The 22,366-nt window shown below is 38.1% G+C and overlaps 1 protein-coding gene across 1 annotated transcript in view; it reads left to right on the top strand.

Annotated features, from left to right (window-relative positions):
* Window positions 1-22,366, top strand: part of LOC104530573 (nesprin-1-like) — a gene marked incomplete at its 5' end in the record, with an annotated part of 99,419 nt that overhangs the window by 11,455 nt on the left and 65,598 nt on the right. Inside the window, 13 exons of the mRNA XM_029086791.1 lie at window positions 1,975-2,139; window positions 3,467-3,784; window positions 4,534-4,689; window positions 5,389-5,559; window positions 6,352-6,678; window positions 7,966-8,118; window positions 9,398-9,565; window positions 10,597-10,773; window positions 12,201-12,347; window positions 15,378-15,503; window positions 16,961-17,137; window positions 18,901-19,166; window positions 19,924-22,084. Of these exons, the coding sequence (XP_028942624.1) occupies window positions 1,975-2,139; window positions 3,467-3,784; window positions 4,534-4,689; window positions 5,389-5,559; window positions 6,352-6,678; window positions 7,966-8,118; window positions 9,398-9,565; window positions 10,597-10,773; window positions 12,201-12,347; window positions 15,378-15,503; window positions 16,961-17,137; window positions 18,901-19,166; window positions 19,924-22,084 (4,512 nt within the window). The remainder of the gene's footprint in view (window positions 1-1,974; window positions 2,140-3,466; window positions 3,785-4,533; window positions 4,690-5,388; window positions 5,560-6,351; window positions 6,679-7,965; window positions 8,119-9,397; window positions 9,566-10,596; window positions 10,774-12,200; window positions 12,348-15,377; window positions 15,504-16,960; window positions 17,138-18,900; window positions 19,167-19,923; window positions 22,085-22,366) is intronic.

The following is a 22,366-nucleotide window of genomic DNA, read 5'->3' as shown; positions in this document are numbered from 1 at the left end:
TGCAGATATGATTTTATCCATTTTGACTGAAAAGTTGGAAGCATCTCTGAATCTGTGATTCGCATAGATATATGTTTTTCAATGAATGCAACCAGTCAATCAGGTAATTCACAAATGGTTGATAACTATAGAAGCTTACTATTGAACAGGAATCTTATTAGCAAGTAAAATGACTCTAATGCCAAAAGACCCAGTATCACAAGTAGTAAGTGTTAACATTGTAGATCTGGAAAAGATTAGGGCATAGACAGATAAAGGCCAAGATGGGTTTTAATGTAAGAGATCAGATAAGAAATAATAAAAGACCTTGTGATACATTTAAAGCTAGGTGATTATCTCCAGTTAACCCAAATTCTTCTGTGATATTTAAATAATGCCTAATGTATACTTAGACAGACAACTTTTCATCATGACAGCAGCGTAGTAAAATTGAATTTTTTTGTCTCAATTATGTCTTTGTCCTCTGGAAAGGGACAAAATTCAGTTTTTCAAACACATAAGTGATTCACTCTTTTGTGGTACCCTCTTCCACAACTGCAAATAATACAATGCACTGTGTCTCTTTCGATCTTCTGTGAAAGAACTTCTTCAGGTTTGCCAGAGAGATGAGTAAATCCTGGGAAGTGCTGGTGAACACTGAGTGTTCCTTTTAGCATGGGGTTCCTCTAAACTTTACCTTTTTCTCCTGCACAAAGCTATACAGACTGCCTGTATTTGCTCAGCTTAAGCAACAGCATGGGAACAGTGAGAAATGGATGTTAGTTCACAGAGGCAAGAGCTCTGTACCTCTTTCCTCATGTTCCAACAAGCATCCATTCTTTCTCTTCCCTCCTAATACCCCAGATTATTTCAGTCTTCCCCACTCCCAAATATGGTAACAATGTTAAGTGTCAAGAGTACATTCAACACTTAGAAAGAAATTCAAAGTTCAAAACAAATAGCTGGAAACTTAAGGATGGTCAAGTCCTTTAATAATCCTTTGGCCAGATGGGAAACCTGATGAGCTTCCCCAAGGGTTTGTGGCACAAGGCTGAGCAGACCAAGACCTGTAATTCCATGCAGCCACTGTCAAGAGGCAAGAGAACTAGTCTCTCTTTCCCCCTTCCCACTAGTGGGCATCAACAGGCCTTGTAAAACATTGATAACACTTCTCTTTTCTTTCTTCCTCCCACTACCCAATCCTGTTAGAAGTAGGTAAAGCGGACAATAGGTTCATGGCTGCTGTTAATAAAAGTGTTTTTCTTCTTATGTATCCTGCTGCCCTAGGATGCAACCTGTCTTACCTCTGTCCAAACTCAATTCTCCATTCCCATAATTTCTTAGTGGATATGAATTGCGTGTAGTATACTTTTCTTTCACTTAGAAAGACTAGTCTAGTGCTAGTATATGACACCTTTCCTGCTGTATCCCAGATATGGTAATATCTTAGTACTGGGTTGTGAAATTACTGTATCTTGCTCAACCACATACACAGAAGGCTTGCAGTCTGTTTCTCACTGTGCTGTGTAGGTACTGGCCACAAAAGACTTGGGTAGTCTTCAAACCTAAAGATGTTAGATATTCTTAATAGAAGATTATTATTCCATTGGCAAAAAAAAATCATGCAAAGAAAAAATATGCAGTTTCTAAGATCATATTTTATTAATCACTTCAGTAAAGTGAATGTTCAGAAAATTCAGATAGTCTTTTATTGTTAGAGACTAAGGTGTTATTCAAAAGTCATCCTATATGAAAAGTTAAAATCCTGAATTTACATGAAAAATCTTTTATGGTAAGTATCTGAATCCCCATATTTGCCCCCTCTTTGCCTGTTATTGATCCAACTGTCCTCATAATCCAAGTACTCTTGAATTCTAGGAAAGGTCAGCACCAGATATAAAGTTTTCAACTGAACAGAAGTGCAGGTTTTATGTTTTCTTGGTTTGATGATACACTAATATAGATATACATGTATGTAAATACTTTAACAAGCAGGAGGCAGTAACAAAAGCTGAAGAACTGCTTCACTTACATCAAGAGTACCAAAGAAATTTGAAGACCTTTGAAGTATGGCTGGAGAAGGAGCAGGAAAAGCTTGACTGTTTGTCACATCTTGATGGTGATGCCCAGAAACAGGAGGCAATACTCCGAGACTTACAGGTACATAATGTGTAACACCCTAAGTAAAAAAAAATAAAAATAAAATAAAAAAAAAAAATCCTACTTGTAAAATAACAGAATAATATTAAAATATTAATTGTCAGACAAAAATTGCTTATCTGTTTTGTCTCGAGAACAGCTTGGAATTGCATTGTATATAAGTGCTTTGCTGCTCAAAAGTTATTCCCATAAAGTGAGTGGAAAACATCACTCATTTCCAGAAAGAAGTGTCAGGCCTTGAATGAAATCTCCAGGCATAATAATGCTTTCTTGCAAGTACTGAATTTGTTTTAGATGATGGCCTACCTCTTCTTTTCCCTGTGTTTCACAGAATATAAAAAATATTATTTTCACTGGGTTTTCATCTTTTATTGCTTACAGTGCAGATGCATCTACTTTCATGCAGTTTCAGTCATGAAGGCAAGCTCCTATGGTGAGGTGGGAAGACTATTACTGAATCACTTAAGTGACAGTATAATTTCCCAGTTATGATCTTAAGTTGGCTTAAAATACTCTCATACCTGTTATTGAATTAGCAAAAGTTCTGTACTTGACTTATGAGATATTTAGTAATTTATTCAGGATACTGAGAAGGTCTTTGTGTGATCAGGGACTCTGCATGTATTATAGTTTACTTTAAAAAATCTGAATCCATTTTTAAAATCTGAATATATATCTCAAATATAAACTAAGACAATACACAACTCTATTTTGTTAAGGTAATTTCCTGGTTATGTTTTTTAATTGGATTGGATTCCTTCACATTTTCTAATCAAGTTCTATTAAGCATGAAAATGACACAAGTGTCCAGAAAAAAGTATCAAGAATTACTTTGGAATAATGTCTCAAACCTATGTAAAAATAAATAGGTTTATTTATTTCAAACAATTGAAACTTCACCTTGTTCCTTATTTTTAAACAGAATTATTTTCAGAATCAGTCTCACAGTCAACTTGCCACAGCTGAAAAGTTTTGAATTTAAGGCTGTGCTGCATGGATTGCATCCCTCCCATGCCAGCTCAGGCAGCTAACGTTTCAGAATTGACGATAAACTTAACAGGAGGGGAAAGAATTTAATGCCTTTGTCAATAATTTCCTCCAATTACCTTGTCGATAATAGTGATGTTCAGTTTGCTTTGTAAGTGAGCCTGCCATCATGGGTGTTTTTAGAGATAGTGTAATATGTGTTCAACCATAGATAAGTAAAGGGAATATCTAGGTAACGTGAGGTAACTGCTTTTGTGTTAAGTAGAACCAGGGCTTTGTTTGCCACGTATGAATGAAAGCTGTTAATGTAGGATATGTATCTGTAACTCTGCCTTTACAGGAGCTGCAGGTTCACTGTGCGGAAGGACAAGCATTATTAAATGCTGCTATCCATGCCAGAGAGGAGGTGATTCCCTGGGGCATTCCCCAGATGGAAGACCGAGCCCTGGAATCCTTAAGGCAGGACTGGCAAGTTTATCAGCACAGGCTTTCTGAAGCAAGAAGCCAATTAAATACCACTGTGAGCAGACTGAGGTTAATGGAGAAAAAATTTCAGAAGGTTAATGACTGGCTAACAGATCTGGAGGAGAAAGTTACTATCAGGACTGGGAGGAAGTCTGGTAGAGCAACAAAGGAGATGCAGCTTCAACAAATGAAGGTAAAGAATATGGTTAAGGCATTCCTTAAGCAAAATAGTGTGTGAGATTTCCACATCAGTTCCTGTTTGCACTGTGGAAATGACAGGAAGCATTGCAATGTATTCTGAGGTGGTGTCTAGAATGATGGATCCAAGACACATTCGTGCCTTCTGGGTCCAGGTACCTCCTGTTTTACTGATAAAAGTATGGCTATACCAATTTTGAAATCTCATAGGGAGATCTGGAATTCATATGCTCTGTGGTATATGAAGGCATAACTAAGGACAAAGATTTGTCCTGGAATGGGAAAGTGTTAATATTGTAACAAGAGTAAAATAAGATCAACTGTGTTGTGAAGTCTCTGCTGTGTTGTAGTAATTCTCCTTTAGTCACTGCAAGGTAAAGGTATGGTTCTGAATAAACACAGGAAGCAGATTTAAAGAGATTCAAGGTTTCACTTTAGAGTCACCTTTATAACATCTGGCAAATTCTATAGGAAATCCAGGCTGCGTTTCTATTATTATTTTGGGCGGGGAAGTATTGAATCTATTATAATGAAATGCAGTCCATATGATATGATAAAACTTCCAGTATATTAGTTACATTAACCTTCACCAGATTCTGTTTTATTTTCCTGTTGTAAAACCATGTTTACAACCATGTATTTGTTTTCCTTTTCAATTATTTCCTGACTTAGTTACAAATAAATTCCTGTTGTGTTTAAGATATTTGAATCAGTCATATAAACTGGATAATGTTTTTGTCATAGAAGTGGCATGAAGAAATTACAATGTACAAAGATGATGTGGAAGAAGTTGGGGTATTGGCTCAGCAAATACTAGAGGAAAGTCTCACTGCAAGTAGAATGGGAAGCCAGGCTACACAGCTGACGTCTCGCTACCAAACTCTTCTTCTTCATGTCTTGGTAAGTAATGAAAATGAATTAATTTTAACATCATAAATTGTCAGTTAAGAAGCAAATATAAACAGCCTTTCTTAATTAGACTTTATCAGAGTTTATTCATTACTGTAGACTCAATAATACAATATTCACATATATGTTCATATATATATATATACACACATACATGTAGATTTTATTGGACGAGGTGTATTAGAGAACCATAACTGGGATAATGCCCTTTCAAAAATACTCGGTATTAATCAGATGTTCTTACTGTCTTTTTTGTTAGTTTCAGGAGAGAAATCAGAATTCAGTATGTTTGAATACTGAATGACCTCTAGAGAAATTTTTTCAGGTTATCACTGAAACACATAGGTATGGGGAAAATGTGAATTGATAAGGTACAGTCTTCAGGTCACTTTAAGTAGCAAGTGTCTCATAGTACTGTAATCACAAGTCACAATTCAAATTTCAAAATATAAGTGCCTTTTCAGTGTTTAGTCTTAACTCAGTTTTAACAGAGATTGCTAATATACAACCTGACAAGACCCCAGTGGGAATTATCTGCTAAATATGAAAGAATTCAAAACCTACGTGTTTAATCTTATAATATCGGGGTTTATTAATGAATAGAAATTTATTGCTAACTTTAGCCAATAGCAATGATAAAAATCTATGTGGTTCTTGTTTCCTCCCCTTACCCTCCGTATTTGTTTGAAGGAGCAAATAAAGTTTCTGGAAGAAGAAATACGCTGTATGGAGGAGTCAGAATTGGCTTTTAGTGCTTACACAAGTTGGTACGGAGCTACGAACAAGAAGTTCAGAAATGTGATCACCAAATTTGATGTGGTTGATAAAACAGCAATGGAGAAAAAAGTGCAGAAGCTAGAGGTACAGATTTCTTGAATGCAGTTTTTTTATTTCTGTTCAGCAAAAGGAGGCTATATTTTAACATGTATCTTAACAGCCGCTCAAAATTCTTACTTCGTTTTGCCCAGAGAGGCTAGTAGGGTTAAGACCACCCAGTATAAAATTTTCTGTTCTCATGTCATATACATATTAGATCACAGTTTTTTTTGCTAAGGTTATGAATAATCCTAAATAATATAGTCCTATCCTTTCATAAGACATGTTTGTATGTGTTTTGTTTTAGGTTAAAACTCAAAATAAATTCCCCTTGCAAGGCAACCTGTCATGTATATTTTATAGCAGTATGCAATGTGGCAAGAAGTGCTTCCTATTTCTTCTCATTGAAATAACTCAGTCATAAAACTGACTTTTTGTCTCGGAGTTGTACCTGAGTTTTTTATACTTCCTGCAGTTTAAACATAATATGCTAAAGGAAAGCTTTCATCTCTTCCAGAATTTGGAGTATGAATCTTCTCCTGATAGCCCTCAGTTTCTGTGTTTATCTTCACAAGCCCAGTGCAGAACAGAAGTATTCGCTTTTTCTACTTCCACACCTTAACTCTAGACAATTTTGTAATGGAAAGTCCATTCAATATCCCTAGCTATTCCTTCTGTGTCCTTAGCAAAGTTTTTTGTTTGTTTGTTTGGTTTTTTTTTGTTTTTTGGTTTTTTTTTTAAAAGCCTCTCACTGATAATAGAACTACAATGAATTAAAAAAAAAAAAAAAAGTAAGAGCTTGCATACATTTTCTGTTAACCAACACTTCCTTCACAGCTGCTATTGAGTGATATGGACATAGGCCACAGTTTACTGAAATCTGCCCGTGAGAAGGGGGAGCGAGCTATAAAGTACATGGAAGAAAATAAAGCTGACCAGTTAAGAAAAGAAATTGGAGATCACGTGGAACAGCTTGAAGAGCTGGCTGGCTCCATCAGGAAAGAGCACATGACTTCAGAGAAGTGCCTTCAGCTGGCAAAAGAGTTCTCGGACAAGTACAAGGCACAGACTCAGTGGGTCATGGAGTACCAAGCCATGTTACATGCTCCAGTGGAACCAAAGAGTGAACTCTATGAGAAGAAGGCCCAGTTGTCCAAATACAAGGTAAAAAGGGGTTATATCATTGCACTGTAAAATCAATTTTGACTTAGTGACTTGCAATAAATCCTCTGATCCAGCTGCCTGTTCAAGTTTCCTCAGTAGATATATGAGATGTCTCTGATCTGGATGTCCAGAACAGCATCAAAATGAAAAGACGCATGATACCTGCATCTATGAATTAGAGTGAGCACCAGGATTTGAAATGTGAATATCCTGATAAGGCTTGCACATATGAAAATTTCCTGTTATGGAGCAAAATTTTCTTATGAGTACACATATGGGTAATTCCATTGATATCAACACTGCTGTTTAAGCAAGTGTAGAAATCAGTTGGTCTGTCTTCACTGCAGATATTGCCTCTGTTTACATTGGCTTAATCAGCTTTCTGGTTAAAAGCAAATGTCCCAGCTCAGCTGACATCTAAGACAGTTGGCTGCTATGGCCTCCTCTGTTTTTAGTTAGGATTTTAAGGAAGTGGTTTTTTTTTCCCCAGTTATAAAAATAAGTAGAAAAAAATAACAACAAACCCCATTAAGAGTAATGACGTTTTTATAAAATACTCCAGTATTACAGATGCTTCATAAGATGTGTACCACGTCTGGCTGGGATAGAGCTAATTCTCCTCATAGCAGACCATATAATGCTGTGCTTTACATTTGTGTCCAAAACAGTCTTGCTAACAAACCAGTGTTTTGGCTATTGCTGAGCAGTACCTGCACAGCATCAAGACTTTCTAACTGAAACTGCCCACTATCTTTCACCAGCTTCAGTGGTCAAAGTCATATGTCATGGCTGTGTGGGAGCTGATATCTCACTTTCATTTGATAGATGCTGGCATGTGCCATGCTGTCTGAGCCAGTGGCACAATGACATAACAGATCAGATTGTATGCTCTTGACAGTGCAGTCTTACTCCCTTGCCTGCATACTATCTCATTAAGGGGGTGGCTTTGATGATACTTTCCTATCTATTTGCAGAGTTTGTTCCTCTGAGCAAGTTTTATGCATAGCACTTGCCCCTTCACACATATTAACTCCCTCTCCTTCACCAGCTCCAGATTGTCAACCGTGCTACTATCCACTCATAAAAGGAGTAATTGTTCTTAGATGTCTGAAAAGTTCTTGTCTCAGGGTATGGCTGAGAAGCATAGTCCTACACTGGTAGCAAAGCCCTTCTCATCTGGAAAGGATATGTACCATGATAGAAGGATGTGCTACAGATCAAAGGGAAGTTAGTAGAATATATCTTCAGTGTACAACATATATGTTTTCATTCTTGCTTGCATTGTAGTCCATACAGCAGACTGTTCTGTCCTATGAGCCTTCAATAAAATCAGTGATTGAAAAAGGAGAAGCACTTTTTGATCTGGTGAATGATGTGACTCTAAAGAACAATGTTCAGGACCTTCAGAGCAGTTACCACGAACTCTGCAGTACAACAAAGGTAAAAAGTCAGGAAGAAAACTGTAGGTTCTTTCAATTTGCTATATTTTTTCCCCTCTTCAGAAACTGACTATTTGTTTCATGCTGTCATGTCACATGCTGTATGCAGAGCCAGTTAGATTTTTTTTTTTTTTTCCCCCCTGGGTGGGTGTCAGGAGGTGATTCTTGAATATGGAAAGAACTTCTACCTAAATAAATCTAACAAGAGTAGCTGAAATGAAAATTGAGTGTGGCAGGTGAAGTCTTTGTAGCACTAAGGGGAAATATATCAGTGACTAGTTTGTACTGTTTTTACTATCTTTAATTGCTTTGAATAGATTTATAAATATGTTACTTCTTGAAGGGACAGATGCCTTTAAATTATACCATTTTGTCTCTTGTTTCTGCTAGATCTTACACAAAACCTGTTTAGTTTAGTTGTTGAGTGGAAGTCACTGGAGAAAATGAACTGCAAGATGGATATAATTTAAGTCAGCAAGGGTATTATTAATTAACATTGATTCATTAATCTACATGTATGTAGTACTTTGAAAGATCTAATACTTCTAAATACGTCCTAAAGTATGATTATTCCTAATGCTTTTAATAGGTTATAATCCTAACAAGGATAAGCACTGCACACCGTGTTAGTACTTATGTTTGACCCAAGTACCTTTAATTGCTAATCCATCCACCAATAGCAGATGAATTTTTTTCACAGTTGATTTTTAATTTACAGACGTTCCTCTGAACTGTACCAGAAAACTGAGATCTGTTGCATTAGATGTCATGCAGATGACTTAAATGTAGAGAAAGTTATGAAAAATCTTTCTTAAAAAGAATAAATACATTTTAACTCAATGTGTACATTCTTAATTTGCCTACCCCAGTCATAGGAAATATGTACGTGCAAAGGCTGTAAGCAGCAGAGACCCAACCATAACATTTGATAGGTCATGTGCCGTCTTTCAAAGAGGCATGTAGTAACTGTTTCTAAGTTAATTTAATGTCAAGTTGACAGCATTCCTTTTCTTAAAGTGAGGAGATCCTCAGTCTTTTGCTCATTCTTCAGCCTGTGGTATTTCATCTGGAGCGAAAATGCTGCTCAGTACTGAGTTTATTCATACAATGAATCCCTTTGATGTCTTCCTTAACAGTCTAATTGTGTGAGAGCCCTTCACAGGAATATACATTTACATATACTTTCTTACTGTGCTTTCAAACTCTTGATTTTTGGTTGGGGTTCTTTTTAATTCTTGTAATTAGCTGAGTATTTAATCTTGGTTATTGTGCACCTGTAGGCATATGTTGAAACCTTAGAGGTGAGAGTAAAAGAACATGAGGATTACAATAGTGATTTGCAAGAAGGGGAGAAATGGTTATTGCATATGTCCAGCAGGCTGGTCAGCCCTGACCTCATGGAGAGTAACAGTCTTGAAATAATCACTCAGCAACTAGCTAACCACAAGGTGAGTTTGCTATTGGGTAAACTTCCTTTGTCTGGTAAAATAAATTTTTTCTTCTTTGCTTCTTTGGCTCCACTCCAGAGCTCTACTTACTTGTCACTCACCTGTTTTATTCTTCTTACTCCTAGCTGTGTAAATAAACATCAGTGTCATGAATGCAGATAAGAAATCTACCTTGTTGTTAGCACTCTTTCACTCTTTCTAGGATGAGACTGCATCTGCAGAAGAGCTTTGTTGTACACTGATATGATATCTGTGTCAGATTTTTGCTGAGTTGTCCCAGGAAATAGAGCACAAAAAGGAGACGAAGATCATTTTACTCCTAAGGCATTTTTTGCTCTGGCAATTTTAATGATAAAAAAATGTTTTAAATTTTCTTCTTTTAGGGGAAGAGGGGGCGTTCCCTCTGATTGATTGTAACATTTCCTCCATTCCTTTTATTCAAGGTATTGTTATGGTTGCTATTAACAATAATAATTTACTACATCGATAGCTGATGCTGCCTAAAAGATAAAAGAAAACAATATCCAACCCTCCCCACCACTCCCACTCACTGAAAACAGATTCTAAGGGCGAATATTGAAATCTTTTAACTCATAGTGATTAGTGTATTATTCTTTAAGTAAGCTCCTTAGATAAAACTTTGGCTCCACCAAAGTTAATGGAAAGAACTGTCTCCAGTGGAAGAGCTTATGGAATAAGATGTAACTCAGCACCAGAGTTAGTCCTCGTTACTAGACACAAAGAAAGTTGGTGGAGCCCTGGAGACGTGAGACAAAGGAAGATAAAGGATAGTCTTGAGGCACGAGCATATAGTGTTTACACATTATGACAGTCCTACTGGTGTTTCTGTGAGATATCTAAGTATAGGCTTTTGACAATGATTTTACAATGAGTATACACCACATGTTGTCTGAAAACTTTTTTTCCAAATGTGAAGAAAAAGAATGTTAAAAAATAATTTTAAAAGCTGTGATGCAGAACATATTTTATGTTCCAAATATTTCTTTAAAAGTATTTTATTTATTTCTTAGGCTATCATGGAAGAAATTGCAGGATTTGAAGATCGTTTGAACAGCCTTAAGAGTAAAGGTGATTACTTGATCAGTCAATGCACAGAACACCTTCAAGCAAAATTTAAGCAAAACATACAAAGCCATCTTCAAGGGACAAAGGACAGCTATTCTGCCATATGTAGCACAGCCCAAAGAGTAAGTAGTTTCAAAGATATTTTTATGCCATTTAAGAAAAACATACATTGTTATTTCTCTAAGTGTTTCTTTTTCTACTATTTCCATTTAAATTGAGCCTACAGGTTACTAATGTCGCACTTCATCATTACTGTGCTACAGTTGAATTCCTTATAATCCAAATGTTGCCTTGCAGCCAGCAAAATTAGCTGCCTATCAGTTCTTACCTTAATCTCTCCCTACCTCACTACCTTCAAGTTACACTAGCTTCCAAGCAGCTGCAGCAAAGAATTTAGAACCATTCCTATTTCAAAAACTAGGGAGCAAATTGCACTCTTATTCTCTTATTGTCAGTAGTTAATATACAGTTAAGAGGAGGGCTAGCTGGGTCATTCTGTTAATCCAATTAGGAGATCAAGCCAGCACAGTCTAAAAAAAAAAAAAAAATAGACTTCATAGTCAGAAGGATTTGTAGAGGTAGGTAAAACCTCATACTAGATCAATGGCAAATGTTGAAGAATCCAGAAATAAGAGACAATGTTCTTCATTTGCATTGTTATTTTTTTATTTCCAGAAGCTATTCCTTAGATACTGTCCATCTTCTCCACAAATTAGCAAAATGCAATGAGAGTTTAAGGAGCTTTCATCCTTGGTACTTGTGGTGTTTTTACTGGGCTAGCCCTGGGCTGCCAGCCAACACAGCTGTTCACCCACATTCCCCCCATCCCCAGGGGATAGGGGAGAGGATTGAGGGCAAGGGTAAGGAGACTTGTAGGTTGAGATAAGAACAGTTTAATAATAGAAATAAAATAAAACTTAATATAATACTAATATTGAAATAGCAATGATAATAATAACAGTAATAAAATATGTGAATGAGTGATACACAGTACAGTTTCTCATGCCCCCCCCACTGACAGAGCACAGCCCGTTCCCAGATAACAATCCCAGAGGAGCGACAATCCCGAACCGAAACCGCAATCCTGGAAGAGCGAGAGCCCGAGCGAAAGCCAGAGAGAGCCAAAAGAGGAAGAGACCCTCACTAATATACTGCACATGACGTGATATGATATGGAATATCCCACTGGCATATCCAAATGCCAATTTAGCTTTTAATTTAAATGTTCCTTGCCCTCTTAGATCTTGCACTTGTAGACTAGCAAAACATGAAGTCCTTCACTTCCAGCGACAAAAATGCGAACATTGGTATGTTATCAGTGTCTCTCTCATAACAAATCCCAGGCTGAAAGCAAAATGCAACACTATTCTAGGTACCAAGAAGAAACCCAACTCTGTCCCAGCTAAAAACCAGGACAGTACTTTTATGTACAAGGGTTAAAATAACCACAGTCTTAATAATTCTCTTTTATCTGCAGTTTACAAGGTGGGAGAAGAGAGCCAATAGTGGTGTTTGAAAATATGATGACCTTACAAAATGTTTATTTTAGGTGTACCAGAGTTTGGAACATGAACTCCAGAAGCATGTCAGTCATCAGGATACCCTACAACAGTGCCAGACTTGGCTGTCTACAGTGCAGTCAGAGCTAAAGCCAACTACCTGGCCACCTTTCAGTCTGGCAGATGCAGTTAAACAGGTAAAAGTTCAGCACTTTAAAATTTAGCACATTTAAAAAGCACATTTAAAATGCTCAGTTATCCTTAATAAGGTGAGTTCAGGTAAGAGCTTTATATTAACAGAATTTATAATAACAGAATTAACAGCCTCTCTGGCCTTCTTAGAGGGCTATATAGCCTTGTTTATTCACAGCTCTAAAAGATATGCCTTGAGTGAAAAATAACCATATGTGAAAAATCAGAAAGGGCTTTTGCTAGCTCTACTTAATTCTTAGAAATATGGTATCTTAAAAAAACGTTGGCTAATTAGATAAACCTGCTCAGATAATCCACAGATGTGTTTAGCAGAGAGGTTGTGTCTTTTTGATTGTCTAATTGCACATCTGTCTACTAATGTTCCTACATGAGACCCAGTTTCATAGTACCTTGGACACAGAGTCCGTTATCGGGCTATTAAAACAATTTTTCAGCCTAAGAGCGTAAAACTGCCTCTAGTCCATATTAGCCATTAAGAATGTTTTTTTTGCTTCTTGATTAAAATACATTGTTACTAAGAATACATTGGATTTGTACCTTGTTTTCAAATTAAACTGATATGGTACTAAAAGTGATGGAATTCAGGGCTGTCTCGTCCACCATGCGGCTTAATGGAGACCTTGAAATACTACAGATGCCAGCTCCACAACAGTGGGGGGAGCAGGGGGTGACAGTGAGGCCAGCAGGGCAGCACCTTCCCATTGACCTGTGGACCTGCAGCACTCAAGTGAGGAAAGCAGAGTCCCCCTGGTGTCAGCCACCATCTAGTGATCACCAGGGAAGTCTGTAGGTATGAGGCCAGTCCCAGATGGAGGCAGGAGATCAGGGCAGCAAGGCAAGACCAGGAGAATCAGCCAGGTACAGATGCACCTCTAGTGTAGCTCAGGTAAGGTCCGTAAGTGGGTGAGGTCCTGAGTTTACATGCAGCACTTGAGCAAGGGGGAAGGCTTCTAAACACTTTTCCATTGACCAGGTCCTAGCTGGGCCAAGCCAAGTCTGGCCCTAAGCAGAGGCAGCCAGACCCTAAGGAGAGGGCAATAGAAGCTGCAGAGCCCTTTGGTGCGCTGAGGGACCTGGCCATCCCTGAGGATTAGAGACCTGTTCCAGTGCATAACTGTTCAAAGTATTAAAAATAGTTTCCCTCATTTCTAGGAAGTGTTTCAATGTTGCAGCTTGTCACTTTTCCCTCTAGTCCTTTTTCTGCCTGCTTCAGCAAAGAGTTTTTCTCTGTCTTCTCAGTACTGCCCCCACCTCACCCCTGCCATTTGTGATAATGGCAGTAGTGGCAGTCTGCAATTAGTCTCTCTCCTCCATGCTGAACAAACCCAGTTCCTTCAGACTTGCACAACTTCCATGTAGTACAGCCCTGTATTCCCGAGCCTTTGCTGGGCTTGCACCAGTTTGCCAATATCTCTTCTATGGGAAAAGAGGAAAACTGTGCCAGATAGAGACTGGGACAGCCTAACAAGTGTAAGTACAGGAGAATAATCACTTCCCACAACTTGCTCTCTGCATTCTTTCTAATACAGTAAATTGGTGTCGCCATGAGGGCACACTGCTCTCTCGTGGTCAACTTTTTACCCTCAAGGACCCACTGCTGTACCTCTGTGTTAGGTGGTAACTCATCCCTGAGACTGTAGGAGGTATGTTATTGTCCTGCTTGTCAACACTAATATAATTTTCTTTTGGGATGAGGAAGTTCTTCATATGGAGATCTGAGGTCCTATGGGCAATGTCAAGAGCAAGAACCTCCAACAGCATCATGTTGTCTGATCTGGGAAATTGTAGAACTTGGGAGAGTTTCAGAAGTTGTGGGAAAGTGTGTTGTGCCACTGGGCTGGATTCATAAAATCATGGAATGGTTAGGGTTGGAAAGGACCTTGAAGATCATCTAGTTCCAGCCCCCCTGCAATGGCAGGGACACCTTCCACTACACCAGGTTGCTCAAAGCCTCATCCAACCTGGCCTTAAACACTCCCAGGGAGGGGGCATCCACAACTTCCTTGGGCAACCTGTTCCATTATCTCACCACCTTCACAGTGAAGAACTTCTTCCTAATATCTAATCTAAACCCACCCTCTTCCAGTTTAAAGCTATTATTCCTTGTTCTATCATTAACCGCCCTTGTAAAAAGTCCCTCCCCAGCCTTCCTGTAGACCCCCGTCAGGTACCAGAAGGCAGCTATAAGGTCTCCCAGAAGCCTTCTCTTTTCCAGGCTGAACAGCCCCAACTCTCTCATCCTGTCCTCATAGGAGAGGTGCTCCAGCCCTCGGATCATCCTCGTGGCCTCCTCTGGACTCATTCTAACAGGTCCATGTCTCTCTTGTGTTGAGGGCTCCAGAACTGGACACAGAACTCCAGGTGGGGCCTTACAAGAGTGGAGTAGAGGGGCAGAATCACCTCCCTCGACCTGCTGGCTACCCTTCTCTTGATGCAGCCCAAGATACGGTTGGCCTTCTGGGCTGCAAGTGCACATTGTCTGCTTATGTTGAGCTTCTTGTCCACCTTCTTGTCCACCACCACCTCCTCCTCTCTTCAGAGCTGGTCTCAATCCACTCATTGCCCATCCTATATTTATGTTTGGGATTGACCCAACTCAGGTGCAGGACCTTGCATTTAGTATTGTTGAACTTCATGATGATCCGTCAGACACAGAAGAATTTCATAGGTACGTGCAACATGACACTTTAATATTGGATAAAGACCTGCTTACTATTCACCTTGGGAAAGTAAGTCACTTTGTTAAAAATGTGTGTATCTATCTAATGCTTTATTTATAAAGAAATAAGCTAGGTATTGCATATGCCACTAGGTGCTTTGTTAATCAGATGATAGTCAATTACTCTTTTCCATAATTATGACAGAACAGCCTTACCTAATACAATAGTGTATATCTACATTTCATCTTTTGGAAACAAGCTAAAGTGAAAATACTAAAATGCATGATTGATTGTAATGACGTAAGAGATTATTTCCACAGTCTCCGAACTTATTTGAGGCTTGTCTTCCCTTAGGTGAAACATTTCCGAGCTCTGCAGGAGCAGGCCAATACATACTTGGATCTTCTGTGCTCCATGTGTGATCTGTCAGATGCCACAGTGAAGAGTACAGCAACAGATATTCAACAAACAAAACAAACGGTACAAAATAACCGCAACAACCTGCTTTTAATCCTGTTTAGAGCTTTAACTGCCTTGATCTGTCCTCTTTTAAAAAGGTCATATTGGGTAATGATTTAAAGAAATGTCTTTCTAAATTCATCTTAAGTATATCTTTTAGAAATACTTTTCTCTTTCTACTTTTTTTTTTTCTTTTTTTTTTTTAATTAAATCCAGACATTGCTATCCAGGTAGTAATACAAAGACACACGACAAAGGTTGCTGAAGGTACTTAGGCAATGTTACAAGATGCTGGCCTAAAGCCACACAAATAACATTCTATGGAAGAAAACCTGATCCAAATTATTTGTTTTCATAAAACACAATTGAATCTATTCTTCTCTGTATTTTATTAAAGCTTAGACATATTTTACTGTTATTATTTATTCAACAGTAGACTGATGTTCTTATTAGGATATACCAAAATATTAATTATAAAAATTATAAACAATTATCATGGTTCAAGTCATAAATTGTAGTGCATCTGTTTCAGCATATAAATATATAGAAGTGTACCTCAGTTTTAAGTTTTTAAGTAGCTCTATGTTTGTTTTTAGAGTAAAATTATAAACATGAGAGTTGTTAGACAAGAAATATTATAAGCATTCCTGTTGTTGTAAACATGAACATTTTAGTTTCACATACACACACAAACTTCTGAAACCAAGAGTAAAAATCTAGTATATACAGTAACAGTATTCCATACCAGAGAGGCAAATTGTACAAATCCAAGTAATCCATAAAAAATGTCAGTCCAAATACTGAACAGCTAAAAAGTATCCCAAACATCAGAATAAGATTTTCCTTTTATATAGAAAACAGTGAAACATTTTAAGAAGTCGCAGATGGTACAGTGCTGAGATATATTAATCTGGTTGAGTGTGTAAACCTTAAAGGCACCCTACTGGTGTATTTGGAGCAAAAGAAGGTGTGTGACTATTGGTTTAAGGTGACTGATGGGCTCAGATCCAGTAAGCATTCTTCTTCCTGGCATTTTACAAAAGGCATATAGGCAAAATAACTGAGCTAAGCAAATTAAATAAAAAGCTTTAGTTTAAGCTTTTATTTGGTCATTGTGAAGACATGTAGGGCAGGGTTAAGCAGTATTCTTGGCATGTAGTAAACTAAATCGTACAGTTAATTGAAGCTTTAACAGAAGACTCAGAAAACTGAAATACACACACTCATAAATATATTTGCTTCTCTCAAGGGTGAATGATAATTCTTTTTTTTTTCCCCATAGTTTTCATTTGATAGATCTGAATTTTATGACTTTTGAAGGTTAAGACTCTTTTCATGGATAATGTTAGCCCCTTCAGAATCTAGTGCAGAAATTTGCTGTTAGTGCAGTATTGTGATCAGAGGAAGAATAATATTCATTCTCCATTCACCAAAAATAGCTGCATTAAAGCATTCCTACTCCTTTTCATTTCTTCTAGATTGAACAACAGATAATGCACTCACAGTATTTGGCTCAAGGTTGGGAAGAGATCAAACAAATGAAGGCTGAGCTCTGGATATATTTCCAGGATGCAGATCAACAACTACAGAATTTGAAAAGGAGACGGGCAGAGTTGGAGCTAAACATTGCCCAGAATATGGTACTCCAGGTTAAGGTAAGGAGACTGGAGGTTGAGAACAGAAGGTAAGGAAGAAGTTATCCTGTGGCTGATATTATTATGATTCATGTTATATGCACATATTGTGTAGAGTTGCTAATATATTCTAAGCAAGAGCAGGTAAGTCAGAGGAAAGGTTTCCCAACAGATGCTACAGGATGACACAGAAAGCAAAACACTGTACTTCAATATTTTTCTTGTTTTGTTTTTTAACAGTAGACAATTTTCAGCCAACTGTTCTGATTTGCCTTCATGTTTAACAGACTAATTGCTGATCACAGTGAACCTGAAGAGAAGATCTGCAATTTGTGCTTGCTAAGTTCTTTGATTCCAATACTTCTAAATTATTTAGATCTACTTCAAAATTAGCCTAGGAAACTACTCAATGTTGCCGGGCTCTGAAAACCACTGGAGAATAGGTATGATAGAAAACCAATTTAGTTTACCCAAAATAGTGAGACAAATGCCTTCAGATCTTCACTCATTTGTTTACAGATGAGAGAATTTTTATGGCCATTCTGCACACATCCCAGACATAAATAAAGTAACAAGAAGAAACAGGAAAACAGATTAATTCTTTGATGAAATGCTTGATTTTTGTGGTTTTAGTTTAGGCTTTGCTTGTATTCCTTTTCTGATATGCTAGGAGTTAGGTCAAAAGTAAACAGCACTTTCTTTTCACGTCTGTTCTATGCAAGTATTTGAACAAAGTCATAGCTCTTGAAGATACCTCATCACAGTGTGGACTGAAAGCCGTTACACTAGCTATCATCAGAGTCCAGGAGCAAGCAGGAGTCTGTATTTCTTCACTATTTCAGTCAAGAAATTTTGGTTGTTATGAAAGGCAAGCACCTGATGTACAGTCAGATGTGGCACAATGTGTATTTTTTTCCTTGAATTTGCCCTGGTAATTGAAGATGCCTAGCTCCATTTGAAGCAGTCACAAAGAATGAAGCAGAGCGGTAGCATCTCTTCTCCAGAACTCCTAAGAGCCCTCAATGAAAACACATCATCCCAGCAAAGTCCTGGAGCTGGACATGGCTCTTCAGTTACAGTTATTGGAATTAGAATTTGTGAAAAGATTATATTTACCCTAGACAGTATGTAAGTGCTGAAAAAGATTTGATTCATTTTAGTTGTTGGTATATTGGATATTCTTTTTTTTATTATTCTCTGGCTTTTTATTTGGTAAGAAATGTATGTGCAGACGGACTAATTTATTTACTGGAATTTGTTAACTCAAATAGCAATCATACCTAGATAATCACTGGCTGGTCACTATTATAGAAGTAGGAACAAAACAAAGTATGGATGTGGTGTCTCACTGACTCATGGACCCTGCTTCTTATTTTTCGTCTCTAATGAAAAAGGAAAAGAAAAAATATGAGCTAGAAACAGTACTGGCAAAATGAAGTCTCATGCTACCCGGACTATCTTGCATGTTTTAGTGTATGGTGGGAGCTGTGCTAGTCTGGAAGCCTGGACAAGAGGGTGTGACTGGATCATGATTTCTGTTTATCACTGTCACTTGGAAACTGGTTGATTTCATGTCTATAACAAAACTGCCCTCACCTGAAAAGATGAGGAGAAAGGTTAGGGGAGGGAAGAAAGCACTTCTTCCAATTTACATCTGCACAGCATTTGCCTAGGCAAATAATTAGTCCTTACATAGTTTATTTATTTCAGAATTTTTATTTAAATTTCATCTTATAATTTTGAGTAGATGTTGCCATATTGGTTTTGACTTGTATCTTTTTCAGGAATTCAGTCAGAAGTTGCAGTCTAAGCAGTCTGCTCTTACCTCTGTAACTGAGAAGATGAACAAACTAACGCAAGGACAGGAATCACCTGAATACAAGGAAATAGGAGAGCTGAACAACCAGTGGCTGGACCTCTGCCTTCAGGCTCACAGTTTGCTCATACAGAGGGAGGAGGATCTGCAGAGGACGGGGGACTATCATGATCGCATGAATGTAGTTGAAGTTTTCTTGGAAAAGCTCACAAAAGAGTGGGACAACCTGGCTAGGTAAGAAAAGTAGTAGCACACACAAAACTGACTTAGCGCATATATGCTGAAAGAGCTGCTTACAGAGTGTCTCTAAGCTGGATACACTAAAAATCCCTTTTTCTGTGCTTAATTAAAAGCAGGGCTCCCTTATTAATTATAGGACATTTACTTGTATTGAAATAAAGAGAATTTGAGAAACTAGATCTTCAGTGTTTGTCTTTAAGGCACATACCGATTGATCCCTTATCATATAGTATTTTCTGATATTTCAAGAGCTTTGTCTATTTTTTAAACTCTTTCATTCATGTTTACTATGTTTCATGTGTGGTTTTCATTGTGATACTGTGTTTTATCAGTTAGACTATTACATTCAAGTTTAGTTGCTTCTGCTAAATGTTTGCAGCTGCTTTGTTTAGCACAAACATACCAGCTGTGTGTAAAATTGTGAAAGTCTATTACTGCTGCTTTCACTGTCATGGAAGAAGATTCACTTCAGCCTCTACTTGTTGTTCTTATGTGCAATATGTCACATATACTCTGTTGTATTCATGTTAATTTGTATGATCAGCCTGATGACCACATTGCAGATGAAAAGGAGAAAATTTTTTAATTAATATTCAAGACTGGTGCCTTCAAAAGAATGTGAAAACTGTAGGTATAATATCACATTATTTTCAGCTTACAGTGGGCTTATAATTCATTGTGATGTCTTTTAAAAGTCTATCCTGAGATAGGATCTAATAATTAATCTCTGTCCTCTCCATTTTGATAACAGATCTGATGCTGAAAGTACAAACATGCACCTTGAAGCTTTGCAAAAATTTGCGCTCGCACTACAGGAAAGGAGATTTGCTCTGGAAGATTTGAAAGATCAGAAACAGAAGATGATAGAACATCTGAATCTTGATGACAAAGAATTAGTAAAGGAGCAATTTGGTTATTTCGAGCAACGCTGGACTCAACTGGAGGACCTTGTGAAAAGGAAAATTCAAGTTTCAGTTTCAACCTTAGAAGAGCTCAGTTTGGTGCATTCCAAATTTCAGGAATTAATGGAATGGGCAGAGGAGCAGCAACCTAATATCTCAGAGGCTCTTAAACAGAGCCCTCCCCCAGATTTGGCTCAGAGTCTTCTCATGGATCATCTTACCATTTGTAGTGAGCTTGAAGCCAAACAGCTTGTTCTGAAGATACTTGTGAAGGATGCTGACAGGGTGATGACCAACCTAGGGCTCAATGAAAGGCAGGAGCTGCAGAAAGCACTTTCTGATGCACAGCACCATGTAGATTGTCTCAGCGATCTGGTTGGTCAGAGGAGAAAGCACCTGAATAAAGCACTGTCTGAAAAGACCCAGTTCCTTATGGCAGTCTTTCAGGCTACAAACCAAATTCACCAGCACGAGAAGAAGGTAACATTTCCAGAACACATTTGTCTGTTGCCAGAAGATGTGAACAAACAGATTAGGGCTTGTAAAACTACCCAGGCTAACCTGAAGGCCTACCAAAATGAAGTCACGGGGTTGTGGGCTCAAGGAAGGGACTTAATGAAAGAAGCAACAGAACAAGAAAAGAGTGAAGTGTTAGGTAAACTGCAAGAACTACAGAATATGTATGACACTGTTTCACAAAAGTGTAACCAAAGATTGTTAGAACTGGAGAAAAATATAGTTTCCAGGAAATATTTCAAAGAAGACTTGGATAAAGCTTGCCATTGGCTAAAACAAGCTGATATTGTCACATTCCCAGAAATCAATGTAATGAATAGTAACTCTGAACTACACATGCAGTTGACAAAATATCAACAGATTCTTGAGCAGTCTCCAGAATATGAAAATCTGTTACTTGCACTGCAAAGAGATGGCCAAGAAATCCTACCATCACTTAATGAAGTGGATCATTCTTATCTGGATGAAAAACTTAACATTCTCCCTCAGCAATTCAATGTTGTCACTGCTCTGGCAAAAGAAAAATTATATAAGGTTCAGGAAGCAATTTATGCCAGAAAAGAGTATACCTCTTTGATTGAGTTGACAAGTAAAGCTCTAACTGAGCTAGAAGATCAGTTTATTAACATGAACAAAGTTCCAGCTGCTGTTTTAGCCAAAGAAGCTGTGTCAGTCCAGCAGGCCTACAGAGATCTCTTAGGTGAAGTGGTGAGCCTTGGTGCAGCAGTGGATGAACTAAACCAGAAGAAGGAGGCCTTTCGAAGCACTGGCCAGCCATGGCAACCAGATGAGATGTTAAAACTTGTTGCACTATATAACAAGTTGAAGAGACAAATAGAACAGAAAATCAGCCTGTTGGAAGACACAATAGAAGCATGCCAGGAGCATGAGAAAATGTGTATGCAGTTTGAGGCACAACTAGAGGCAGTGAAGACAGAGCAGATTAAGGTAAATGAAGAAACACTCCCAATAGAAGAAAAGTTGAAAATATACCATTCTCTGGTGGGCAGCTTGCAAGACTCTGGGAGTCTTCTGAAGCAAATAACTGAACATCTAGAAGCCCTTTCTCCTCAGCTTGACTCATCTGCATGTGAGACAGCAAATAACCAAGTGCAGTCTTGGCAAGAGAAACTAAAGTCTTTGCATGCTGACATTGGTGGCACTGTGATGGAGTGCGAGAACAGACTTGTGCAAAGCATAGACTTCCAGACAGAAATCTGCCGCTCACTCGACTGGTTGAGATGGGTGAAAACAGAACTTAATGGAACATTGAGTTTGGACCTCAAACTGCAAAGCATCCAAGAAGAAATCCGAAAGGTTCAGATACACCAGGAAGAAGTGCAGTCAAGCCTGAGAATAATGAACGCACTGAGCAATAAAGAGAAAGAGAAATATATGAAAGCAAAGGAGCTGATACCTGCTGACCTGGAAAACACTTTGACTGAGCTGGCAGAACTAGATGGTGAAGTTCAAGAAGCTATACACATGAGACAGGTTAGTGCACCCTACATGTCATTAGTGTCTCACTCATGAAACTGAAAAATATGGCTCTGTGGCTTGATGTTTCATAGAATCATAGAATCACTTGGTTGTAAAAGACCTTTGAGATCATCGAGTCCAACTGTACCCTATCCACTACTAAACCATATCTCTGAGTACCCCATCTAGCCGTCTTTTAAATTCCTCCAGGGATGATGACTCAACCCCCTCCCTAGGCAGCCCATTCCATTGCCTGATAACCCTTCCAGTGAAGAAATTTTTCCTGACATCCAATCT

The sequence above is a fragment of the Antrostomus carolinensis genome, unplaced genomic scaffold, assembly GCF_000700745.2.
Source record: "Antrostomus carolinensis isolate BGI_N321 unplaced genomic scaffold, ASM70074v2 scaffold889, whole genome shotgun sequence".
Taxonomy (NCBI): domain Eukaryota; kingdom Metazoa; phylum Chordata; class Aves; order Caprimulgiformes; family Caprimulgidae; genus Antrostomus; species Antrostomus carolinensis.
Note: the sequence above shows the minus strand (reverse complement) of the source record. Positions and strands in the feature narration are given on the sequence as shown.